The 21,633-nt window shown below is 26.7% G+C and overlaps 3 protein-coding genes across 8 annotated transcripts; 1 reads left to right on the top strand and 2 right to left on the bottom strand.

Moving 5' to 3' along the window:
• Positions 1 to 5,624: 5,624 nt before the first annotated feature.
• LOC112595815 (enolase-like) lies at positions 5,625 to 12,254 on the bottom strand. Of its 5 annotated transcripts, none has more exons than XM_025341177.1 (10): positions 12,027 to 12,254; positions 10,876 to 10,953; positions 9,156 to 9,264; positions 8,910 to 9,089; positions 8,248 to 8,402; positions 8,063 to 8,187; positions 7,633 to 7,870; positions 7,350 to 7,542; positions 5,939 to 6,172; positions 5,625 to 5,834 (listed from the first exon to the last, which is right to left on the bottom strand). In XM_025341177.1, exons 3-10 carry the CDS (start codon positions 9,216 to 9,218, stop codon positions 5,703 to 5,705), a joined length of 1,320 nt encoding a protein of 439 aa, XP_025196962.1. In that variant the 5' UTR covers positions 9,219 to 9,264; positions 10,876 to 10,953; positions 12,027 to 12,254; the 3' UTR covers positions 5,625 to 5,702. The 5 variants fall into 5 exon arrangements, with proteins under 5 accessions (XP_025196962.1, XP_025196959.1, XP_025196963.1 ...); XM_025341174.1 differs by lacking the exon at positions 10,876 to 10,953 and adding an exon at positions 9,644 to 9,733; XM_025341178.1 differs by lacking the exon at positions 12,027 to 12,254 and adding an exon at positions 11,278 to 11,305.
• A 768-nt stretch (positions 12,255 to 13,022) lies between these two features.
• LOC112595949 (AN1-type zinc finger protein 2A) lies at positions 13,023 to 16,298 on the top strand. Of its 2 annotated transcripts, XM_025341360.1 has the most exons (6): positions 13,023 to 13,390; positions 13,934 to 13,976; positions 14,062 to 14,236; positions 14,596 to 14,750; positions 14,823 to 14,898; positions 15,969 to 16,297. In XM_025341360.1, the coding sequence occupies exons 1-6, from the start codon at positions 13,336 to 13,338 to the stop codon at positions 16,062 to 16,064; spliced, it is 600 nt and encodes a 199-aa protein (XP_025197145.1). In that variant the 5' UTR covers positions 13,023 to 13,335; the 3' UTR covers positions 16,065 to 16,297. The 2 variants fall into 2 exon arrangements, with proteins under 2 accessions (XP_025197145.1, XP_025197146.1); XM_025341361.1 differs by lacking the exon at positions 13,023 to 13,390 and having other exon boundaries at positions 14,039 to 14,236; positions 15,969 to 16,298.
• A 1,182-nt stretch (positions 16,299 to 17,480) lies between these two features.
• On the bottom strand, positions 17,481 to 21,279 carry LOC112596096 (longitudinals lacking protein-like). The gene is made up of 4 exons (XM_025341590.1): positions 20,994 to 21,279; positions 20,702 to 20,896; positions 19,772 to 19,918; positions 17,481 to 17,668 (listed from the first exon to the last, which is right to left on the bottom strand). Exons 2-4 carry the CDS (start codon positions 20,885 to 20,887, stop codon positions 17,624 to 17,626), a joined length of 378 nt encoding a protein of 125 aa, XP_025197375.1. The 5' UTR covers positions 20,888 to 20,896; positions 20,994 to 21,279; the 3' UTR covers positions 17,481 to 17,623.
• Between the last annotated feature and the right edge of the window lie 354 nt (positions 21,280 to 21,633).

Below are 21,633 nucleotides of genomic sequence, written 5' to 3'. Positions count from 1 at the left end.
GCAAAATAGGTATGCATTTTCAATTTTTAATTTTTTAACTCACTATTGTACAGCTTAGATTTCTAGCTTGGTCTGCTATAAATTAAGAGCATATAGAACAATATACGATTCCTACAACTTCCAAACCTTACTCATTAGTTTATAATATTAACTGCTAGGCCAGGGTATACACGGCGTATTCCACCGTGTTTTCCGACACCAGTATAGCTCAACCTCATTCAAAACAATATAAAATTAGTAGTTGGCGTTTTTATTATTCCGGCATTTATCCGCCAAAATGCAAGCCGACCAGCGTTTTCCGTCGCGAATGAAAATCCGGCGTATTCAATTGTCGTGTATAGCTACTTGGATAGGTATAAGACAATGAATCTTGAACTCGGCGGAAAACGCCGCGGATTACGCCGTGTATAGCCCAGGCCTTAAGCGTGTAGTGATGTTTTTTTTTCTTTTGACCAACTTTTTTTACTATTTTCTTATGTAAAATGGAAAAAAATTTAAAAAAATTTAAAAAATTTACAGCTAAACAAAAACACAAGTACTGTATTTTTAAATTAAATAAAATATGATGAATTAATTTGAATTAATTAAATTTATGTGATCAATGTCAAAATAAAAGAAAGCATTATAAAAATATTAGGTTGTAAAACCAATACTTTAGTCAAAATTGAACTCTCGCTGTCGAGTTGTTAGACATACAAACCCAGCCTGATGGCAATTAACAAATTCATAATAGTCTACAAAGATCGCCTTTACTTTTTTTATAATTTTACTTATTCACAATGTCATGAACACTATTAATAAATTTTTGTGAATTTTATTAATAGATGGTCAATTAAAACACATATATTTTGATACAATTTGTTAGTCTTAAATATTAAAAAATTGCTATACGATTATGCAAGTAAAGCGAGCTATTTTTTATAGGTATTAATACTGCAATCTATAAATATTTGATTTTGGCCAGTTATTTATTTGGTGGGTTTATGAAACATCTGAAATGATGCCCCTAGATTGGACAGTCTTAGTACTATCAAAGATAATTTATTAAATTGTTCGAATACTTAGTACTTACTTGCCACAAGCAACGTTGCGCCGATGGAATGCCGTGATCGTCGGACAAATCGAGCGGAAATAAGCTGGTGAATATGGAACATTCACGGACATTGATCGACGGATTAAATTAACGGTTGGCTGTAGTGCTGCCAAACATAGTGATCTAAAAATTGGACAAAAATTCTTAAAATATCGTATTTTTTCAAAATATTTGTCTATAAGAATTTCCTATAAGATTGTATTTTCACTAAAAAAATCTAAGACACGTACACAATTTATTCCATTTACAAATTAAATATCGACTCATATGAACAATTCGAAATCTTGAAGCACAAATCTTCTAAATAAATTATCTGGTTCAACTAATTAAATACTAGCACTACTAGCGGAAATATTTTGAATAATTTTTTTATTGATATTTCTGAACATTTTAAGATGTTTACCACGAAATACGAATATTCATGATCTAAGACAAGGTTCTTCAAACTTTTTTATCTGAGGACCACATAAAATAAAAAAAACTTTTAGCGGGCCAAAATGTATGAACACATTTAATTTTCATATATAATTAATAAATTACAGCCAATACAACTAATAATTGCTCATGCGCGTGATAACGACTATGGAAACTATACATATTTTTAGAATATTTGCCGTTATTCGGCAGGCCGGTGAAAACTTATTCGGGGGCTGCATCCGATCCGCGAGCCGTAGTTTGGAGACCCCTGATCTAAGATATATAATTACATATTATAATTTCTTAAGCGTGTTTATGATACGCCATACACGTAATGGCGATTAAGATTATATTATATATATAACATATATGTCTTCCGTAAGTTTGTAAAATCGTAAAAATTATGAACTTCAAATGTTTATAACAAAAGTTTAAAGTTTCTGTATAATCTGTTTGTAGAAAAAAAAGATTCAATACCATTTAACCAGTAAATTGCCTAGTTATATTGAAACCTTTATCTATTGCTGTCTATGACATCTACTCTGTAATACAAACTACTCGCTAGGATAGATTCAAACTTAACACTCATGGTCTACTCTATATAGATGTAATGAAATTGAAAAGATAAAAATAATTTATTTTTATTCAAATAATTCATAGGTAGGTAAGTACATACTTATTCATCACGATATTTGATCGCCCGAGTGGCAAAATATTTGTGTTTAATAAAGACATTTTCTTACAAGCGTTGAACATGGCTTGACGTATTTGATTCATTGAATTAAAAAATAATAATAATAAGATAAAGTCAATAAATTAAAAATTATTCTTATTATAAGAAAACTTGTGTAAAATGTGTGTAAATTTAAAAATCGGTAATAATATATACAATTATCCATGGTAACAAAAAAATATTATAATTTTAAAGTATTTATACAACACTTTTTTTAAAGGACTTTATATATTGCCGGAACTTGTTTGAGAAAATAAAAAGTATTTTGAAATTTAGGTTTAATGATAATTAAGTTGTCCATTGTTAATCTGAATTTGTTTTCCACTATAATCTTTTGATTAAATTTAAATTTTCTAAAAAACCATATTAAAGACTATTAAACTCTAAATTAGCTATTTAGTGATTAAATTCCTACACAAGAGTAGTAGATAAACAATTACATACGTTAGTTCCTAAAAATTTGATGTATAAATTCTTATACGAATATAAAAATGAGATATGTAAGTTCCTACACAGTAAAAAAGAGGTACCTATGTATATTAGTTCTTACACGATAGACACAAGTACTTGGAAGTACTGCAGTACACAATATCATGTAAGTTCCTATTTGGCGAAAAAAATTAGTAAAAAAAAGTTCAAATATACATTAAATAATATAGATTTCATAAATAAATAGGTAATAATAATACAACTATGTTAAATTTTTAAGTTTCAGAAATAAACCTCAAAATTTAAAATAAAATCGCATTATACGACTTTCATTATCTACCTTGCCCGAGCCGTTCAAGACACCAACCCACCACTTCGCTATTTGTTTTGTTAAAGGTATACATAATTTCTTTTTCCCCAGTGAGCGGCTGTCCGGGGTTACGCAACGACTGTATTAAGTTTGCTTGGTTTTTATTGTGCGTTCTATTTTGTTAAATTATTATTCAATGTTATTAAGACGAAGCATACCCATATGTTCCTCGAGTTCTTTATTTATTCTTTTTTTTTCTGTCTTTATTATCTATTCTCAATTACCTATTTATCAGAACCAATTATAATATTAAGTATAAATAAAAATAAAATGTGCGACGCGGGTCGGATTTATGTCCGGCTGCGATCGGTCCGGCTTCAAATTACATCAAGGACATCCGTTTTTGGTTCTCGAGTCAGTTCTTGTGTGAGGTGTGAACGCGGAACAGTTTTGCCGCCAATAAGCTTGGCTCGGAACACCACAAGTGTAGCGGATATCGAAGCTCCCGGCAAGCTCCCCCTCCGCCGTCCAACGTCAGATCACCAGGCCGCCAGCCATCTCGTCGGCTGAGTCCTTTTAACTTTTTCCAACGGTTGAACCGAACGCAACGTCGCGCTCTTTCACCGCCCGTACGTGCCACCGCCAAACCTTGTGTGATCACAAGGTGCAAATTCGTGCCCGTCCGCTGTCGCTGCCAGGTCAGATCGTATCCGTAACCTTATACGTGTTCCGTAAACTGTATAGATACTAAATACTTATATGTTAAGTCTCTAATTTTTGCGGAAATAGCATTTGGGCCGTTTAGCGTTATACATATATATTAGTTATACATAGATATTATTAGGTACCTATTATGGGCGCTCACATATTATTTCCTAATTATCTGTTTCGTATAGTTATAATAAAATATATCTTGTATATATCTTGTACGTTCGGTGCAGCCATAAATATTGAATAAATCGGAGTTAAATTTATTCGTTTGTTTGTGCAACCCCTCCTGCTCCCGTCCACCACACAAAACGCGAGTCGTTGCCGACAAACGCATAATCGCAGGCCCGTACTAGTCCACCGGAACACCGGGAGTTTTCCCGGTGCGCCCCATAATCAATTAGTATCCCTCTCCCCCTTATTTTCATATTATTATAATATTTTTTATAGCATACCTATTTTATATGTGTGTATAAACAAATTATATGTTTAGTAATCATTACATCATTACATGCATGGGTAGGCACATTTATATTGTAAATAATTGTTTTGTTACCTATCATTTATAATATTATAAATTATAGAACCATAGAGGTGACTTGTGAAATTTAAACACTGAAATTGTTGTTAGACATGTAGATACATTGATAATTGCTTTTATTTCGGTTTATCTTTCATTTTTTTTATTTATTATATTTTTTTTTTTTTACATTACCATTTTAAAACTATGGAAAATAATATCGTCTCATTTATTCGTAAACCATATCGGGCATCGATGCGGTAGTCGTCATACGAGATATTTACGATTTACTTTCTGTAAGTATATATAAAATTATTTAAGAGATCGTTTTAATAAAATATGCTATTTTTGCCGTGTACTAATCCAAAATATATGAAAAATATGGTACCTAGTACCTACCTGAACTTCCTAATTGTATTTTAGTAAAATTATCTACCTAAGCTAAAAATCAGAAGTTAAATACCTATTGTTAATAAAAGATATTAAATTTTAATTTCTTATAAATACTAAAAAGTAGATATTAATCTAGCATGAAGGTAAGGCGACTCAGGCGGTCGCCTAGGGCACCATTCTCATGGCACGCCAAAATTTCCTTTAAAGTTTTATGCATTATATCAATAATATTATTTTTTTGAAAATATAAAATAGGTACCTATAACTTTGCACTGAAATGTTGATAACTATGATTATTTCATTTAGCAATAGATTAAAATAATAAAACTATTGAAGTATATTTTAAGTACATATGTCATATATGTTATGGTTTAAAGTAGAATGTTTATGGTATACATACATTTGTATTTCAAAAAATGTTATTTTTATTTTTGACTGCGTGAAAAATGTGTTGCAAATCATTGTAATTAATTAGCATAACGTGGAACACATTTGGAGAAAATACGACAAAGTTATGATACCAATGTGAACTGGGCACCATGAACTATGTTTGATATTTGTGGTCATCAAACTTTGTTACAAATTCCAATACCCGTGCTACAAATAATTTGTAAAATCTTGGTCAAAGTTTGGACTTGATCACACAAAGTTGGAATGCCAACTTCACACATTTTATTTAATGCCTATTGTTTGTAAATATTTAATATCTAACTTTCTTAGAATTCATAGCTGTAATGTGTGAACAAATTCCGCACGATACTACTGCACTGTCTTATGAAAATTTTTTTAGGTACTTTAAAGTATATAATATTTTGCATTTAAATTCAACTAACTTTTTTAGTTGGCATGTATTGATAGATATCTATTCTTTGTTATAGATATTAAAATATTCATTATTATGAGCTATAGCCTATAGGGTACTGAATTCAATTTTAATCAGTATTAGATAAATAATAATATAATTTCAATTCACTGGTTCTTTTTTTTTATTTTTCATTGATATCATATGATCTTACAATGATATTATTTCTATACAAAATTAAATTGTCTACATAAAGTTTAAATTATTGGTTGAACATTTTACAAATACATTTCATAGTTAATTGCCAGATTGTGGATTACGGAAATTTTTTCCAGCATACTTAGCATTGCTACCCAATTCTTCTTCAATACGAAGTATTTGGTTATATTTGGCAAGACGTTCAGAACGGCAAGGAGCTCCAGTCTTAATCTAAAATTATTATTTACTTAATTGTGAACAACACAAATATAAAGGATAGTATTGTCAAATTCTGACAATATAAAATTTATTGTTAATATATATTAAAAACTTACTTGTCCAGTACTCAATCCAACAACTAAATCAGCAATAAATGTATCTTCAGTTTCACCTGAACGATGAGATACCATTGTACCCCATCCATTCTTCTTAGCTAACAAATGTGCATCAATGGATTCAGTAACAGTACCAATTTGGTTAACTTTAAGCAACAAGCAGTTGCAAGATTTCTTTTCTATTGCTTCAGCAATACGTGTTGGATTGGTTACAGTTAAATCATCACCAACAATCTTTAATATTCACAATTTAAAATGTATTTAATATTGTAAAATAATAAATATTATAAAACCTAAACATTAATACTCTATTAGATAACAAATGAAAAGATTAATTCATCAGATATAGAATAAGGTGTAGAAATTGCTGCCATTAATTTTTTTAAGTAAATAGTTGTTTTTCCATAAATCTTATGTAGATATACATTTTTTCTAACATTTAAACTTATTAAGAACACTATAACTTAACCCTAGTTTATTTTAAACTAAAAATATAGTTAAAAAAGAATAATTTTGAGCTAAAGAAAATAAGTTTATTCTAATTTACATAAATTATTTCAAGGGTGTTCATATATTTTAAATATTATAAAGTAGTTGGTATTTAAGTTTGTCGTGTAACTTATTTAAATGTGCATAATTTTAGTTCTCAGACCGTATCATCTTAAGTTTATGTTTAGTATTTATAACTGAAATATTGAATAGGACATTGTTTTTATTTGCTGATTAACTATCATGATTTCATGATATGAAAATAATGATATAATTTATTAATATTATTTTGTTTGATAATACAGAAATTTAAACACTTGTTTAAAGTTAGTCAACTACATATAACTTAATAGTGCTCTAGTGTCAGAAGACAAATATTTATTACTGACTAATTTTGAGCTTAAATATTTTTATTATTTATAAATGTAAATTACAATTATAAGAAAAAAACTAAGAAATGATTTAAAAATTAAAAATATTATTGACAAATTTGTACAAAAATCTAGAAATGAATTTATTTTTAATTCATTCTTTTTTACTTTATAATAATAACGAATCATGATTTATTTATTTCATTTTTACAATGCTGCTATTATTTATACATTGATATGTCGATATTATGTATTAAAATAATAATTTTTGTTTTTAATTGATTTCATATTGGGCAAGAACATAACCAGAGTTGGAAACAAACCTGTTGGGTAATAAAAGATCCTTTATTTTGAAAATCAGATTGCAATATCTCAAATATCTTTAATGTTGTATTTTAAATCTTATTTTAAATTAAATTAACTAGTGGCTGAAAAATATGGGGAGGAGGCTTTAAAAGAAAAAATGTAGTGTTCACAAATTAAAAATTATCAAGTATTTCAAGATCTATTTTTATTTTTAATATGAATAACTAATTTGATAACAAATATACCTGGATGTCAGTAGATGCAGTAAGTGCAGTCCATGCTTCCCAATGATCTTGATCAAATGGATCTTCAATTGAAACTATTGGAAACTCTTTAATGAAATTTTTGTACAAGTCTGTCAAAGCTTCAGTTGAGATAATTTGACTTTTATCTTTGCTTTCAGACTTATTTTTGAAATCCAAGTCGTACTTTCCATCACTGAAATTATTATTGAAGTAATTCAAATTATAATAATCATATTCTACACAATTAAAGATATGAAAATATTAAACAAATTAATTAATTTACACATAGAATTCAGAAGCAGCAACATCCATTCCAATTACAACTTTTCCTTTGTATCCAGCCTTTTCAATAGCTGTTTCAATTAAGTGTAAACCTTCTTTATTTTCAAGAATATTTGGAGCAAAACCACCTTCATCACCAACTGCTGTGGCGTCTAATCCAAATTTACCTTTGATAACATTTTTTAGAGTGTGGTATACTTCTGATCCAATTTTCATAGCTTCAGTGAAAGAACTTGCTCCTATTTATAAACACATTTATTTAATATAAAGTTTAACACAGAAATTAAAAATTAAATATTTTCAAATGATTAGATACATGTGGTTCAATTAAAAAAAGTAGAGTATTTTAATTTATTAACAAGTTTAGTTAACTAATTGAAAAAATATACTTTATTGCTCAGTATTATTATATTACTATTTCAGTTCATTACCAGTAGGTAAAATCATAAATTCTTGCATAGCCAACTTATTTCCTGCATGTGACCCACCATTGATAACATTAAAAGCTGGAACAGGTAAAATAATTTCTGTATTTCCAGCTAAGTCGGCAATATGTCTAAAAATATCATAATGATTGAGACGAGATTTTAATACAATTGAATGTGTATATATTTACTTGTAAAGAGGAATGCCTTTTCTAAAAGCACCTGCTTTAGCTACAGCTAATGAAACTCCCAGAATAGCATTAGCACCAAGCTTGGATTTATTTGGAGTTCCATCCAATTTTAACATAATATCATCAATAGCTCTTTGTTCAGTAACTATGAGTCCCTATAGAAAAAATAAATTATAATATAATTTGTTATTATATCTTGAATCTTAATTTTTTATAATAAAATCAGAATAATTATTTTTTACACTCTGAGTGTATTTGTATCACAATGATGTAGTCGTAATTTTAGATTTTAGTTATTAAATAATATTTCAATTATTTTTGACATTTTAATACGTTTGTGTTCTTTTAAAATAATCTTAAGTTTAATACTCCCCAAATTTTGTTAATAAATTATACTTTATTATCATAAATTCACAAAGAAATAATTTTCAATGTTTGCAATTACTGTACAAATATGAATTTAATAATTTAATATTAACCATATTTTTTTCTAAACAAAATAAACATTATATTTGTTTTTTATTATTATTGTTATTATTAAATTAATTGCATTTTAATTATATTAAATTATATTTCTTTAGAAAAAATACTTATTTAAATTTACTCAGCTATTATTAAGAAGTTATTATTGTATGTTAGTTTAATAATAAATTTTTAATTACAGCTTTTATAAGAGCCGGTGCAATGACATCGTTAATGTTGTTAACAGCAGTTTTTACTCCTTTTCCGAGATAATTGCTCTTATCATTATCACGAAGTTCTAATGCCTCATATATTCCAGTACTAGCACCGGACGGTACTGCTGCACGGAAAACTGGTCCATTATCAATGGTCAAGTCAACCTAATTATTAAATAAATCATTTAGTATGTTTAGTTTGGTAACAGAGTTATAAAAATAAATGCTTACTTCGACAGTAGGATTACCCCTGGAGTCAAAAATTGAACGAGCTACAATCTTTGAAATAGGCATATTTTCGTTACAAGAAAATTGATTGCTGTTGGAAGTTTGCAAATGCCTAAAAACATAAATTAAATGATTGATTAATTATCATTTAAAAAATGTGTTAAGTGCTCAAATTGTTAATCAATTACATATTTATATGTCAATATCACAATGGTTAAATTTCTATACACTGGTATAAATTATAATATTAAATTATGACACAAAAAGTTATGAAAGTGATAAATATAATTTTAATTTTATATTATAAATCATTAATTAATAATAATCAAAATAGGTGTTTAACCCTTATTGAAAATTATAAAATGCTGCTAAGAAGATTAAATTTAAATTATATGTTAAACAAAATATGATAAATCTAATTTAGTAACCAAAAAAAAAAAATAAAAAAATAAAAATAAAGGATTATTAATAGGAAAAGGAAACATACAAACCTAGAAAGTATTAATTTTAAATGAGAATGTTGTTTGAAGTTCAATATATATTTTTTACAAAAAGGTACCATCATAAATAAATTTTGAATTCTGAGGACAAAATAATGAGAATTATATACATTAATATTTTATAGGATTAAAAACAGTTCATGTCTTAAAAATTATAATATAAAATATAGAACATACCCAATTCATAGGCAAGAGTTGTAATAATTGGTATATTTTGTAAACATATTGCATATTTAAGAATAATTTAATACTTTATACTTTATAACAAATGTTTTTTTATTTTTGTTTATTCTAAATATCAATTTATTATTTTAATAATTAAATAAAATCTTATAATAGTTATGAATAAAACAGTTTATTATTTTGTGTTTCTTCTAGCAATAAAATCTCTTATAACATTTCTAAAATTAAGAATATATTTTTTTTTCAAATAAATAGATTTGATATTATTATGTTATAATTTATGATACAAATATCCTATACTGGTTTTTTGTTAACATTTGAAAACATATTATTATAATTATTGTAGGTATAACGACAACATAATTTTAGTTATAACCTATCATTTATCATTCATATTTATTAAGCAAATTGATTTCTTTACCATCATTCATGCAGAATAAATATAAATTTAAATTAAATTAAAATATAAATGTTGATTTTATTAAACCAAACCATTATTATTTAATCATATTAAAAATAGTAGAGTACTGGAGGACCTTAAGGGTCTCATAGCAATCACTATTGTTTATGAAAATAAAATATTCAATTATTCAATAGAAACATAGACAAATACATAATAACACCTTGCACTCAAATAGGTTTTAATTTGCATTTTTTTTCCTTTTATTTTGTACAATGCTATCCTTGCTAAAAATTTGTTTCATGCTCCCTTGATGCAGAATAATGCATTTTTTTGTTTTTTTTAACCTCATTTTTTTTAACATTTTAAGTCATTTTTTCATCTTTAAGGGCATTCTTTGTACTTTTTATACAATGTGAGGCATTTTTCACAAATTATAGATTTTAGAGCAAATGTTACACAAAATATGTTACGCAAATATTTTTAATATAATTTTTTTTTTATTTATATTTTACTTTTTAATTTATTTTTAATATTGAAATTTATTTATAAATTATTTAAATGCTTCTACTATTACACCCATTATTATACCCATATCTCTAATAAAAATTATTATTCATAAATAAGTTTCTTCACTTACTTAATTAGTATTTTAGATAACTTTTTAGGTCATTTTTGTGTGTTTTTTAAGTCATCAACATCTTAACTCTAGTAATCACTAATCACCATGTAAAAATATCAAATACAAAAAATATTAACACAATAATATAAATATAATTGGCAGTTAATGAAAATCAAAAATTTAAACTACAATTGAATCAAGGTTGAAACTAATAACCTTGAATCACCTTGTTTTTCTACCTGTAACTATACTACTCAACAAAATTATCAAATATAATTAAACTAATTATATGAAAATTCAAACTTTAGAATTACAACATTCTAAATAATTAAGATTTAAGCTATAAATGTAATCAAAAATAAACACAAAAAATAAAGAACTATACTATAATACATATAATATAGGTTGGTTTAATAATACCTTATGTCATCGAAATATAAATATATTAAGTCTCATACCGGTACATATCTCTACAAAAAATATACAACCTAATTACCCAACATAGCTTAAGTTGAAATCAATTTAATCACAAACAAATTAAATCAATATTAATAAACACACTGTGAGAACATAGGTATCACAGTAATATCTATTATGGTAACTGGTAACTGGTATGTGCAAAAAAAAACATTAGTGCAAAATTAAGAGATATTTTTAATTTTTTATTCATTCAATGTGTAAAGTTAAGTTAGTGCCAGTGGCATATTTAGGTTTTTGTCATGGAAAGGGATATGACTTTATAAATGAAGATATCAATGAGAATATTGTACAATATATTATAATTTATAATATTTTAATTCTTGCAAATTTAATTAATTATTGATAAAAAAAAGAAAAGAAAAAATAATAATTTTTTAAGTAATATGATAACTATAATTATTTGTGTGTATACAGCCTATGGATGGGATTTATCTCTGATCCCCCCGTTAGTGTCATGAGTGAGATAATTTAAAGATTATGATCTAAGGTTTACAGAGATCGTGGTGAATCCAAGGTATTTGGAGACGAAATATCATATTATACAAAAATATTGAATAACCTAGGAAATTAAATATCAATATGATATTAGACAATATTTGGACAAGATTGTAGTGATGAAGCTAAATTATGGATAATCTTAATGATATTAGAAGTAGTTTATTGATCTATTATAATATTCGGATACTTACTGGCGGATGGTAACACGCCAATGAATGAAGTGACATCAAGTATCGAACAGAAATTTAAAATGTTTATACTGTAAAGTACTAAGTATACCTGTATAATACTATAACATGGAAAATTAAGTAAAGGGAAAATACTCTGGCTATAGTCACGGACACGAAAAATTAGTGTTGATCTATACTCTTTAGGGAACAGAGAACGTCGACGACAGTCGACGGATAACAACGAATGGACTGTAATCACTAATCAGTGTAATCTGTATCAATATTCAAGAGTTGACTATAGTGCTGCCATATATGATAATATAAAAAATGAGAAAAAATTCTAAAAGATTATATTTTTAGCTTTTACCAAAAAAATCAGGATAGCCGATAGGTATATAACAATTTACAATATTGACGTCTGACGATAACAAATTCTAATTAGGACGAAATTACATATTTGAAGTTTACATTTTAAATTATGAATAACGATTTGCATTACTTTGTTATAGTTATAGTTCAAAAAATTATGATTGGGGCTTGAAACGTTCACATATATATTAAAATTAAATTATACACACAGATTCGTCAGAAACACAATAACACTTACAAATGCAATGTTTTCGACTAAAATTAATTCAATCTACTGTAGATACTACGAGCATAAAAATAAATTACTCTATTAGCAAAATCAAAAAACATATCATGATCATAAAATGGTCTCACGCTCAGAATTATTGTTCGTACCTTTACAATGATATATATATATATATATAAATATTATCATTGAATTTAAATTTTATACGTCCATTAAAATCAATAATCACCCGCTCGATACCTACTATATAGTCAATATTCAGTAGACTGGTACTCACTACCCAGGATTTAAGATAGTTATGTATAGAATATGCTTATCTATACACCTATGCAGTATGCATTATATTTTTCGTAATATGACGTCATGGTTAGCGCCAGCAGACAGCGCGGGCTGATAGTATCGTGATTCAGCACATTGATGATAATGATTAATGACTGTGCACACTGCACAGTGTACTGAAGTTGTGTACTTGTGTGAATTGCGCGAGTTTTCGAAGTTACTAGATACTTCTATTTAGTCTGCAATCTCCTTCCTTAGTTCCGTAGTTAGTCATTAATAATGACTCATATGAATTGGAGAAGTGTGAATGTTTAGTTGATATAAAGCGCACCAAATACAAATACACAATAGTGTTGAACGGATTCACTAGAAACCCGGAAGAGTGATTCGGAGTTCCTTGTTCGACGAGTTTCTTTGTTTTTGTTTTAAATTTGTAACTTTTTCGCTCGTGCCGTGATGGAATTCCCAAACTTAGGTCAGAACTGCAGCAAAGAGACGTGCAAACGTTTTGGTGAGTCAAGGATAATATTAAGGATTACACAATGCTTTGGTTTCATACATATCTACATCTTAGTTTGACCAGAATATCGGTCTTAATTTCTGTTAATTTCACTTATAAGTTTAGTTTTATCATTAATAATCATAATAAGCTCATCTTTTATTTATGGAATATAATGTTTGCCATCAATGTTAGGGTTAAAGTTATCAAAAATCCTTTACGTATTTCAACTTTGCAACCAAATGTCAATAAAAAATCAGCTACACATGCATATGTAACTTTTTAAAAACCATATCATTATATGTATATATATTATATTTGTTTTATTCAAAATAAGCGTAACAAATATCTTTCTAGAATATTACTTAAAAATATGAATTCATAAATTAGAAATTTGAAATTTAATATATATTTTTTTTTACCATTGTGCTACTTATTTTAGAGCATATCACTGCCTATAATCTATAGGTATTACATTGCAATCAGAAGTTTAAAACTATTAATTGTTAATTAAGTTTTTTATGATTTTGTATAAAATTTTTTTTTTTATTTTAGATTTCCTGCCAGTTAAATGTGATGCGTGTTCAGGTATATTTTGGTAAGTCATATTCTGGAAATGTTATAGATTTATTTCTTATTATCTGTGTATAATTTTAAAAGATGATTTATCTCTAATGCCACAGTTCCGATCACATGAGCTATAGTAGCCATCAATGTCAATCTGCTTACAAAAAAAATGTACAAGTACCCATGTGTCCTTTGTGTAACAAACCAGTACCAGTACCACGAGGTCAAGAACCAGATTTTACTGTTGGGCAACACATTGACAATGACTGTCGGTTTACTGAGGGTAGAAAGGTATTTATTTACAGTTCCTAACCCTCTTCTTCTACTAGAATTTCTACTCTTTAAGAGTTTTGGCCGCCAATACTACACTTTGCCAACTGTCTATCTTGAGTTGTCTCTTTCCAATCCTCAACTCCAAGGCTTTTTAAGTCTTCTACTATGTCAATCCATCTTTTCCTGGGTTTACCTCAGGATCTTTTACCTTGTGGTTTCCATTCCAATGCTACTTTAACTACTTTGTTCTTTTATCTTCTCACTACGTGATCTAACTGTTGTATTCTTTGACCCTTAATAAAGCTTCTTACTGGTGTTAGTTACAGTTGCTAACCATAATAAATTTAAATAAAATTAACAAATGATTGTATTTTTAGGTGTTCACAAATAGATGCATGGTAACAAAATGTCGAGGTAAGGAAGCTGTGCCTTTGGTTTGTAGTGAATGTCGTCAAAACCATTGTTTTAAACATCGTCATCCTTTAGATCATGGTTGCACTGGTAGTGCAAAATCTGTCCAAAGAAAAGTGACGTAAGTAGATACTTAATTTTATGCCATAAATAATAATTTTTTTTTAATTGTATACTTACTATTCACTTCTAGGGATGTTAAAAATTTATTTGGGACCAACGGACTAATAAAAAAAGCTTTTACTGCAACTGCAATACAGGGAAATATGGTAATTTGAAATTATATTATAATGATGGTTATACAATTTTATGTATTACGGTCAATATTAAAATAAAAAAATAAAAATAGTCACTTTACATTTTTTTAACTCCGCTTCTTTCAAAATTATTTTTCTTTTTATAAACTATGATTGCACTGTAGTTTTCTTTATGAATGTAAGACCATAGAACTAAAGAACAATTGTTTTTATTAAAAATGAGTTGTTGTTTTTAATTGAAACATAATTATTTTGAAATTACAGTTTTAATAATATTACTCAAGTATCTAAAGTGTACATTTTGATTGATACTTGTTATCGCCTCATTGTTGTGCTATATAAAATTTATCATCAAAAGTTTATTATCAATATTTCACTTTATCTTGATATCTTATATGTAGATTAATTTATTATGCTATTTAATAGAAAAAATATAATACAATATTTAAAATTGTAATTTAAAGTGTGTACCTGTATGATGAATATACATTTTGTGCATTGATTACAATTACTGTTAACCAAAACTTCTATTTAAGTCTAATTATATTACAAATATTGTTAGTTAATTTAAAAATATAGTTAAAAACTAATTCAAGTGAGCTATTTCCCGTAATATGTTATACTAGCATTTAATTTTTAAAATAAAAACTTATCGCTCAAAAAAATAAAATATTAAACATTTAATATGCCTATGACCACGTATCAACTATACTTGATAATTAACATGAATTTTTGTCATTTTTATATTAAATTATTATTTGATTGATTTATTCTAATACCTTGATAAAATAGTTTTTTTTAAGCAACATTCCAAATCAACCATAAACATGTTTAGGAATTTTTGAAAATTGTCTTATTATTTTTGTTTTAAAGTTAGCCGCCAGTGATTAATGATAAGTAATAACAAATAAATACATTTTATTTTGTTTTAATTATTTATTAATTTTCATGGTTATGCATTAAATAACAAATGTATAAATTAAACTATGTATTTTCCGTTAATTTTGACTCAAATAAGTAATAATTATAACATTACTTTTTGCATAATACCAAATATATAATATGTATAATTACTTTTTCAGAGTGAAGATGAAGCATTAGCTAGAGCCTTAGCTGAGTCTGAACGTTTGACAAACGAAAATACCACTAGTCCTCAACCAAGATGTACTGTTGCATAAAATTGTTAATTTTTATCAAATCAAGCACAAAATATATCATTTTTTATTAATGTTTTTAAAAATTATTATACATTCCAGACGTTTATCTTATGTACCATGATGAAATATTTTATTTATATGTTAATTTTGTGATAATGTATTTTAAGCAATACCATTTTAAATCAATTCACTTTGTAAAACTGAATAATCTGAAATAAACACTCCGTCCTTGTTGGTATTCATATTCTTATTTTAAATTACTTCAATTCAAGTTTACCATATTTTAAAAACAAATTATCTTGTTACTTTATTCATGTAAATACAGATTTCAATAATTGAATTTATAACATGGTGTTTTAATATATATATATAAATATGTGTATTTTTTTTTTTTTTACAAATATTAAATGGGCAATTAAATTTTATCTACTGTAAAAATGTATTGTATAGAACAGTTGTTAACGGTATCTTGATGTTAATAAATTTAATTAAACTTCCCTTTGAACGTTTTGAATAAAATAAGTTATAATCTTTTTTATGTTTTAAAAAATGAATATTACACAAGCCAAGCTGAGCAAATCTAAATTCAAAATTAACAAACCTTTGATAAGCGTATCCGAGATGTATGTTGGCTAAACTTAAGTAACACATACTTAGTGAAAAAAAAATATTCAAAAATGTAGGTACTACATAATATATTTATTAACTATACAATTTTGAATGTTTAGAATCCACTTCCATAAATATTATAAAATCACTTTCGAATATTTCGTTTTTGTACTTTATTTAAAAAAAAAAAAAAAACTTTTAACTTTTTTTTATATAAAAAGCTTGCAGTCAATAGAAAAAATAATAACCAATAACACTTAATACTTTAAAAAAAAAAAAAATTAAAATATGACTTGGTATTTTTCAAGAAATAGACATGGTAACTTGTTAAATCTATTTACTGGTGTCTAACCAATAATAATTTATAGAAATTTAACAAACTACAAGTTACTTTGTCTTAAATTTATCAAACTTAGGAGGTGATTTTTTTGATACTTTAAATAATTAACAAATAAGACAAAATTACAAAGACGTCAACCACATATATTTCACCTAAATTTATTGTGTTCATTATAAAATGTATAATTAAGATTTATACATTTTTTTCAATTATTAACATAGACTAATATGCTCTATTAAAAATTATATATAATAATAATTGTAATTCATGATAAATGTACAAGACAAGTATAATATTTACAGAACTCGTTGATTTGTTTTTTTTTTTTTTTTTGTAAAAACAAAAATTACATTTTGCAACTACAAATTAACACATAATGTCTATACTTAAGAGTTTATTCCTATAAAATAAATATTGTTATTAAAATATTATTTTTTTTTTTTTTTGTTATTTTTGGCTTTTAATTGTACTGTTGTATAATGTATAGACAAATGTATTATATAAGTAAATACAAATAAAATAATAATTCATTAAAAAAGGAAAGGAAAAATAATGCAAATTTGGGCTCTTCATTAACATGCTAATAAAGATTAAAGTAATTAAAAACATATTTAGCAATTTTGAGTAGATACTAATCTTTTTTAATAGTTTGTGGAGCTTCTGCAAGACCTTTGACCTAAAAAAAAAAAAAAAAAATAGGTGTTAAAAATATAACAAATTAATTAAAATATATATTTTAGTTTATATTATAGTTTACAACAGAAATAGTTTCAAGATTTAACATCAAAGGCAACATTTGTTTTAATTTTATTATTATGTTTTTATTTTTAAATTGTATAATATAGCAATAATTTAATTTTTGAAATTATGCATAAGATAATAAAAAAAGAAATAATATTCTTATGAAGGATCATACGAGGATAAAATTATATAAGCTAGGTAGATTTTTTTATGACAAAATAAATAATAATAAGAAAGGAACAAGAGTAAAAGGGTTAAAGAGGATATTATATTTGTTTGAATATACTTTCTTGAGAGGTATTATTATATAATTGAGATAAAGGAAAATAATAAAAAATTCTCTAATGACCAAAAGATCAACACTTTTTTCATATTATTAGTTTTTTGCCTATTTTTACAATATGATTCTGTTTTACTAAAATTACAAATTCTACACATAAAATAAATCATTTATTATATTAGATTGAATTAATTTAAGTATAATTAAATACTTAATTAAAGTTAAAAATTTTACTCTGAACCTTACATAAAGTTTTTTGATATTTATATTTTGAAAAAAGTTACTAAAATTTAACATTTTCAAAAAATATCAGGGTTTTACAAAATGATGGCTTTTTTTGCATATTTGTCTATAATCTGAAATCAGATTTTGAAACAGAAAATCGGATAAAGTAAAGGTGGAGGATTAAATGTGAAAAATTGTCAATACTTTTCAAATTAATTGGAAAAAGAAAACAGAAAATTACAAATAGTTATGTATACCTAATCAATTTTAGACAAAATCAATATAATTTTTTTGTTGTAATTAAAAATTAAATAACTATTAAAAATATGGGAAATATATATTATATACATATATTTTTATGAGCATTTGAAGTTCAATGTTGAGAAAATTTAATATTCAATGATAATATATATTTGATAAATAAATAAATAACATTTTAGGGGGTAATAGTACAGTCAGTAAGTAAACAGTTAAAAGCAATTTATATCATAAACCTATATATTATATATTATGGTGTGTTGGTATACTGGCACTAAGTTCAAAACAATCAGATATAAAATAATATTTATATGAATATTTAATGATACAATAATTAATAGAATAACATTCTTTATAATGTTTTTAGCAACAATTAGTTTAATTCTACTATGTTATTAACAGAAGTAGTAACATAAATATATTTGATAAATATTAAAAAATTATCTTTAGAAAAAGATATTAAAACAAACTAACTTCACTAGATTTTTTTTGTATACTATTATTGGTTTTATTCATTATTTCAACTACCGCCTATTACTATAAAATTTGTTTATTCTGTTGTCTAAACTGTTAAAACTTTGTTAACTGATTTTAGTGGTATCACAATTGATATTTGGTTAACAGACATTTAAAATTATTTTTATATTTACTATTAATTAAAATTATGAATCTTAGGAAATTATGTTTATCAAACAATGAAAAATTACCCTTGAATTCTTTTAAGAAAAGGGTTTACTTCAAAGTCACTATGAATTCAAAAACAGTCATAATATAATAAGAAACTATACTTTGAAAAAGATTCTAAAAAAAAAATAATATTATTTTATTTTATTTAATAAATTGATAATCACATCAGACAGTAGTTGAAATAATGGCAATTTAACAGTTGGTAATCGAGATAGTAAATGATCATCTAATGATCTGTCATTGAATTCTAATTAACAAAAAAATAACATCAGTATCAATAACCTAATTAACACAGCAAAGTCAAAACTATACAACAGAATGACTTCCTTGGATTTTATACATTAAGATAGAAATTGATAATAGTATTGATTTAGATCAAATTTTAAATAAAATATTATTAGGTACCTAGTATAATTTAAATGTTTTTTTTTAACTTAAATTACATTTACTATCAAAATTATGTAAGTATTTAAATGTGTTTACAAGTTATGATAATTAATTAGCTATTAATAATAATTAAACTGAGATGTATTATGAACTTTCACTTTTATACAATGACATTAAATTATATGAAAAATATTAATTTACCTTCAAACGATCAGCTGTCTTTAAAAAAGCTGGCAGTTGTTCCTGGCTTATATTAACTTCTCCTGCATACATAAATTCCAATATAGACTGCAAATGACTGAAGGGTACGTCTTTAAGTATTATGATCGGATGTTTTGATGGATTTTCCTAAACACATTTTTTAAATAAATGTAAATTATTCAATTTATAAGTTGGGTAAATAGGAAAACATACTTATACTAATATTCTTTATAATGTCTACTAAAACCCCATATCAATACGATTAAAATATCATAAAAATGATACTTTTTAAATTATAGTCAGTTTAAACATAAATTTAAATACTAGGATTCAAAAAGTCTTGTTATACTTAGAAAATATTTTTATGACAACTTAAATCAATTAACATACTACATACAACTATTGTTGTTTTATTTAATAGATCTTGGGTATCCATGAAAATACCTAATAATTAGATTTCAAATTTGAGTAATTTTTTATGTTTGTCAAAAATTGTTATTACTACTTGAAATAATTAATAGTAGAATAATATATGTACACAATTATTAAAAACAGAGATTATCAACAATGAATTCCAAAGATAAAAAGATAACCTAATAAATTATTTATAAAATAATTAATGATATTAACTATGATAGAAATAAAACTGATATAAGAAGAAAACCCAAAAGACCCTACTCTGATCAAGACAATTTGTAAGGAACTGTACAAAATCATCATAATACGAAATACATATTGACCATATTGTACAGTGTTGATGTTAATATCCATCAAATGCTATATAAATCTTTTTGATCGCAAACTGTTACAATATGGCAAAACATGTATAGAGATGGACATTAGACCACAAGAACAAAATTGAACTGGATTTCTTCATGACAATATTTTTCTGTAAAAGCAAGGCAGCTTTGCCTTAAACGACGGACTTACCTCTAACAATGCTTTAAAATAAGGACTGCAGGCTGATAGCACCATTTTGTGAGCCTTACACGTCTGCCCTTCGCAAGCAAGTGTTACATCCGTGAAGCTCTTCTCGTTCCTCAGGTGTTTGAAGGACGACACCATGTTGCTCTGATAATCGTTCCATTTCAGGAAATATTGCTGCTGATCTGCCATTATTACACGCTGGAAAACAATCAACCGCCGACAACCGGCACATCATTAGGGTCGGTGTCGTTCATTCCTCGACATCGTATCTGTGCACCATTATGATAATAATTACCTTATAACGATTCGAATCGTCGAAAACGCGTACGGTGGTGCAGTGATCAAAAGATCCGCGAGCTTGACAACAACTGAACTGATCGTCGCCGTTTGCAGACCTAAACGTCAATCAATGCACCAGGACATGTACGAACTTGAACTTGAATAATGGACGACGCGCGATAACGTAATATCCAAATCCGTCGGGGGCGCGCGCGACTGTGACGACGTTGGACTCGGACGTGCTCGTCTACTGCAGTACTGCGGTGATAAAAGCGTGTCAGAAACGACAGAAACACATAATAATAATTGAAATAATAAAATATTGTTTAGCACAATATTATTAAAATATTATGTCGGAGAGATAAACAAAACGCGAAAAACGTTGACCCGACGTGTTGACGAGCGCGTACGGGTGTCGGCGTCTGCGAGTGCGTGGGTCAGACGGTGCGTGTCTGCGGGTGCGCGCGCGTCATTTTCTTCCTTGGACGACGAATGGCCGACCGGTGCGGCGGTAGGTACGACATATTATGTTGTCGTGGACGGGGAAAGCGCGGCGGCTTCGTCGAGCCGGTCGAAAGCGCCCGCCACCGCAGGTAGCCGTCGCGGCGCGTACCCTTGGTGCGTTACGGCGCGACGGTGTGCGAAATCGTGACGGC

Source organism: Melanaphis sacchari, unplaced genomic scaffold (assembly GCF_002803265.2).
Source record: "Melanaphis sacchari strain LSU unplaced genomic scaffold, SCAv2.0 Contig2_pilon_pilon, whole genome shotgun sequence".
Lineage (NCBI taxonomy): Eukaryota > Metazoa > Arthropoda > Insecta > Hemiptera > Aphididae > Melanaphis > Melanaphis sacchari.
The sequence above is the reverse complement of the archived record's forward strand: the minus strand, read 5'-3'. Positions and strand labels throughout refer to the sequence as shown.

Excerpts from the sequence above, each read along its gene's own strand:
- LOC112595815 (XM_025341174.1), bottom strand. The coding sequence starts at position 9,717 with ATGATGGTACCTTTTTGTAAAAAATATATATTGAACTTCAAACAACAT. Across the intron at positions 8,403-8,909 it reads CACCGGCTCTTATAAAAGCT|GGACTCATAGTTACTGAACA; the intron begins GTAATTAAAAAT and ends TTTTTTCTATAG. Across the intron at positions 6,173-7,349 it reads CTGCATCTACTGACATCCAG|ATTGTTGGTGATGATTTAAC; the intron begins GTATATTTGTTA and ends TGAATATTAAAG.
- LOC112595949 (XM_025341360.1), top strand. The coding sequence starts at position 13,336 with ATGGAATTCCCAAACTTAGGTCAGAACTGCAGCAAAGAGACGTGCAAA. Across the intron at positions 14,237-14,595 it reads GGTTTACTGAGGGTAGAAAG|GTGTTCACAAATAGATGCAT; the intron begins GTATTTATTTAC and ends TTGTATTTTTAG. Across the intron at positions 14,751-14,822 it reads TCTGTCCAAAGAAAAGTGAC|GGATGTTAAAAATTTATTTG; the intron begins GTAAGTAGATAC and ends ATTCACTTCTAG.
- LOC112596096 (XM_025341590.1), bottom strand. The coding sequence starts at position 20,887 with ATGGCAGATCAGCAGCAATATTTCCTGAAATGGAACGATTATCAGAGC. Across the intron at positions 19,919-20,701 it reads ATTTTAAAGCATTGTTAGAG|GAAAATCCATCAAAACATCC; the intron begins GTAAGTCCGTCG and ends AAATGTGTTTAG. Across the intron at positions 17,669-19,771 it reads AGACAGCTGATCGTTTGAAG|GTCAAAGGTCTTGCAGAAGC; the intron begins GTAAATTAATAT and ends TTTTTTTTTTAG.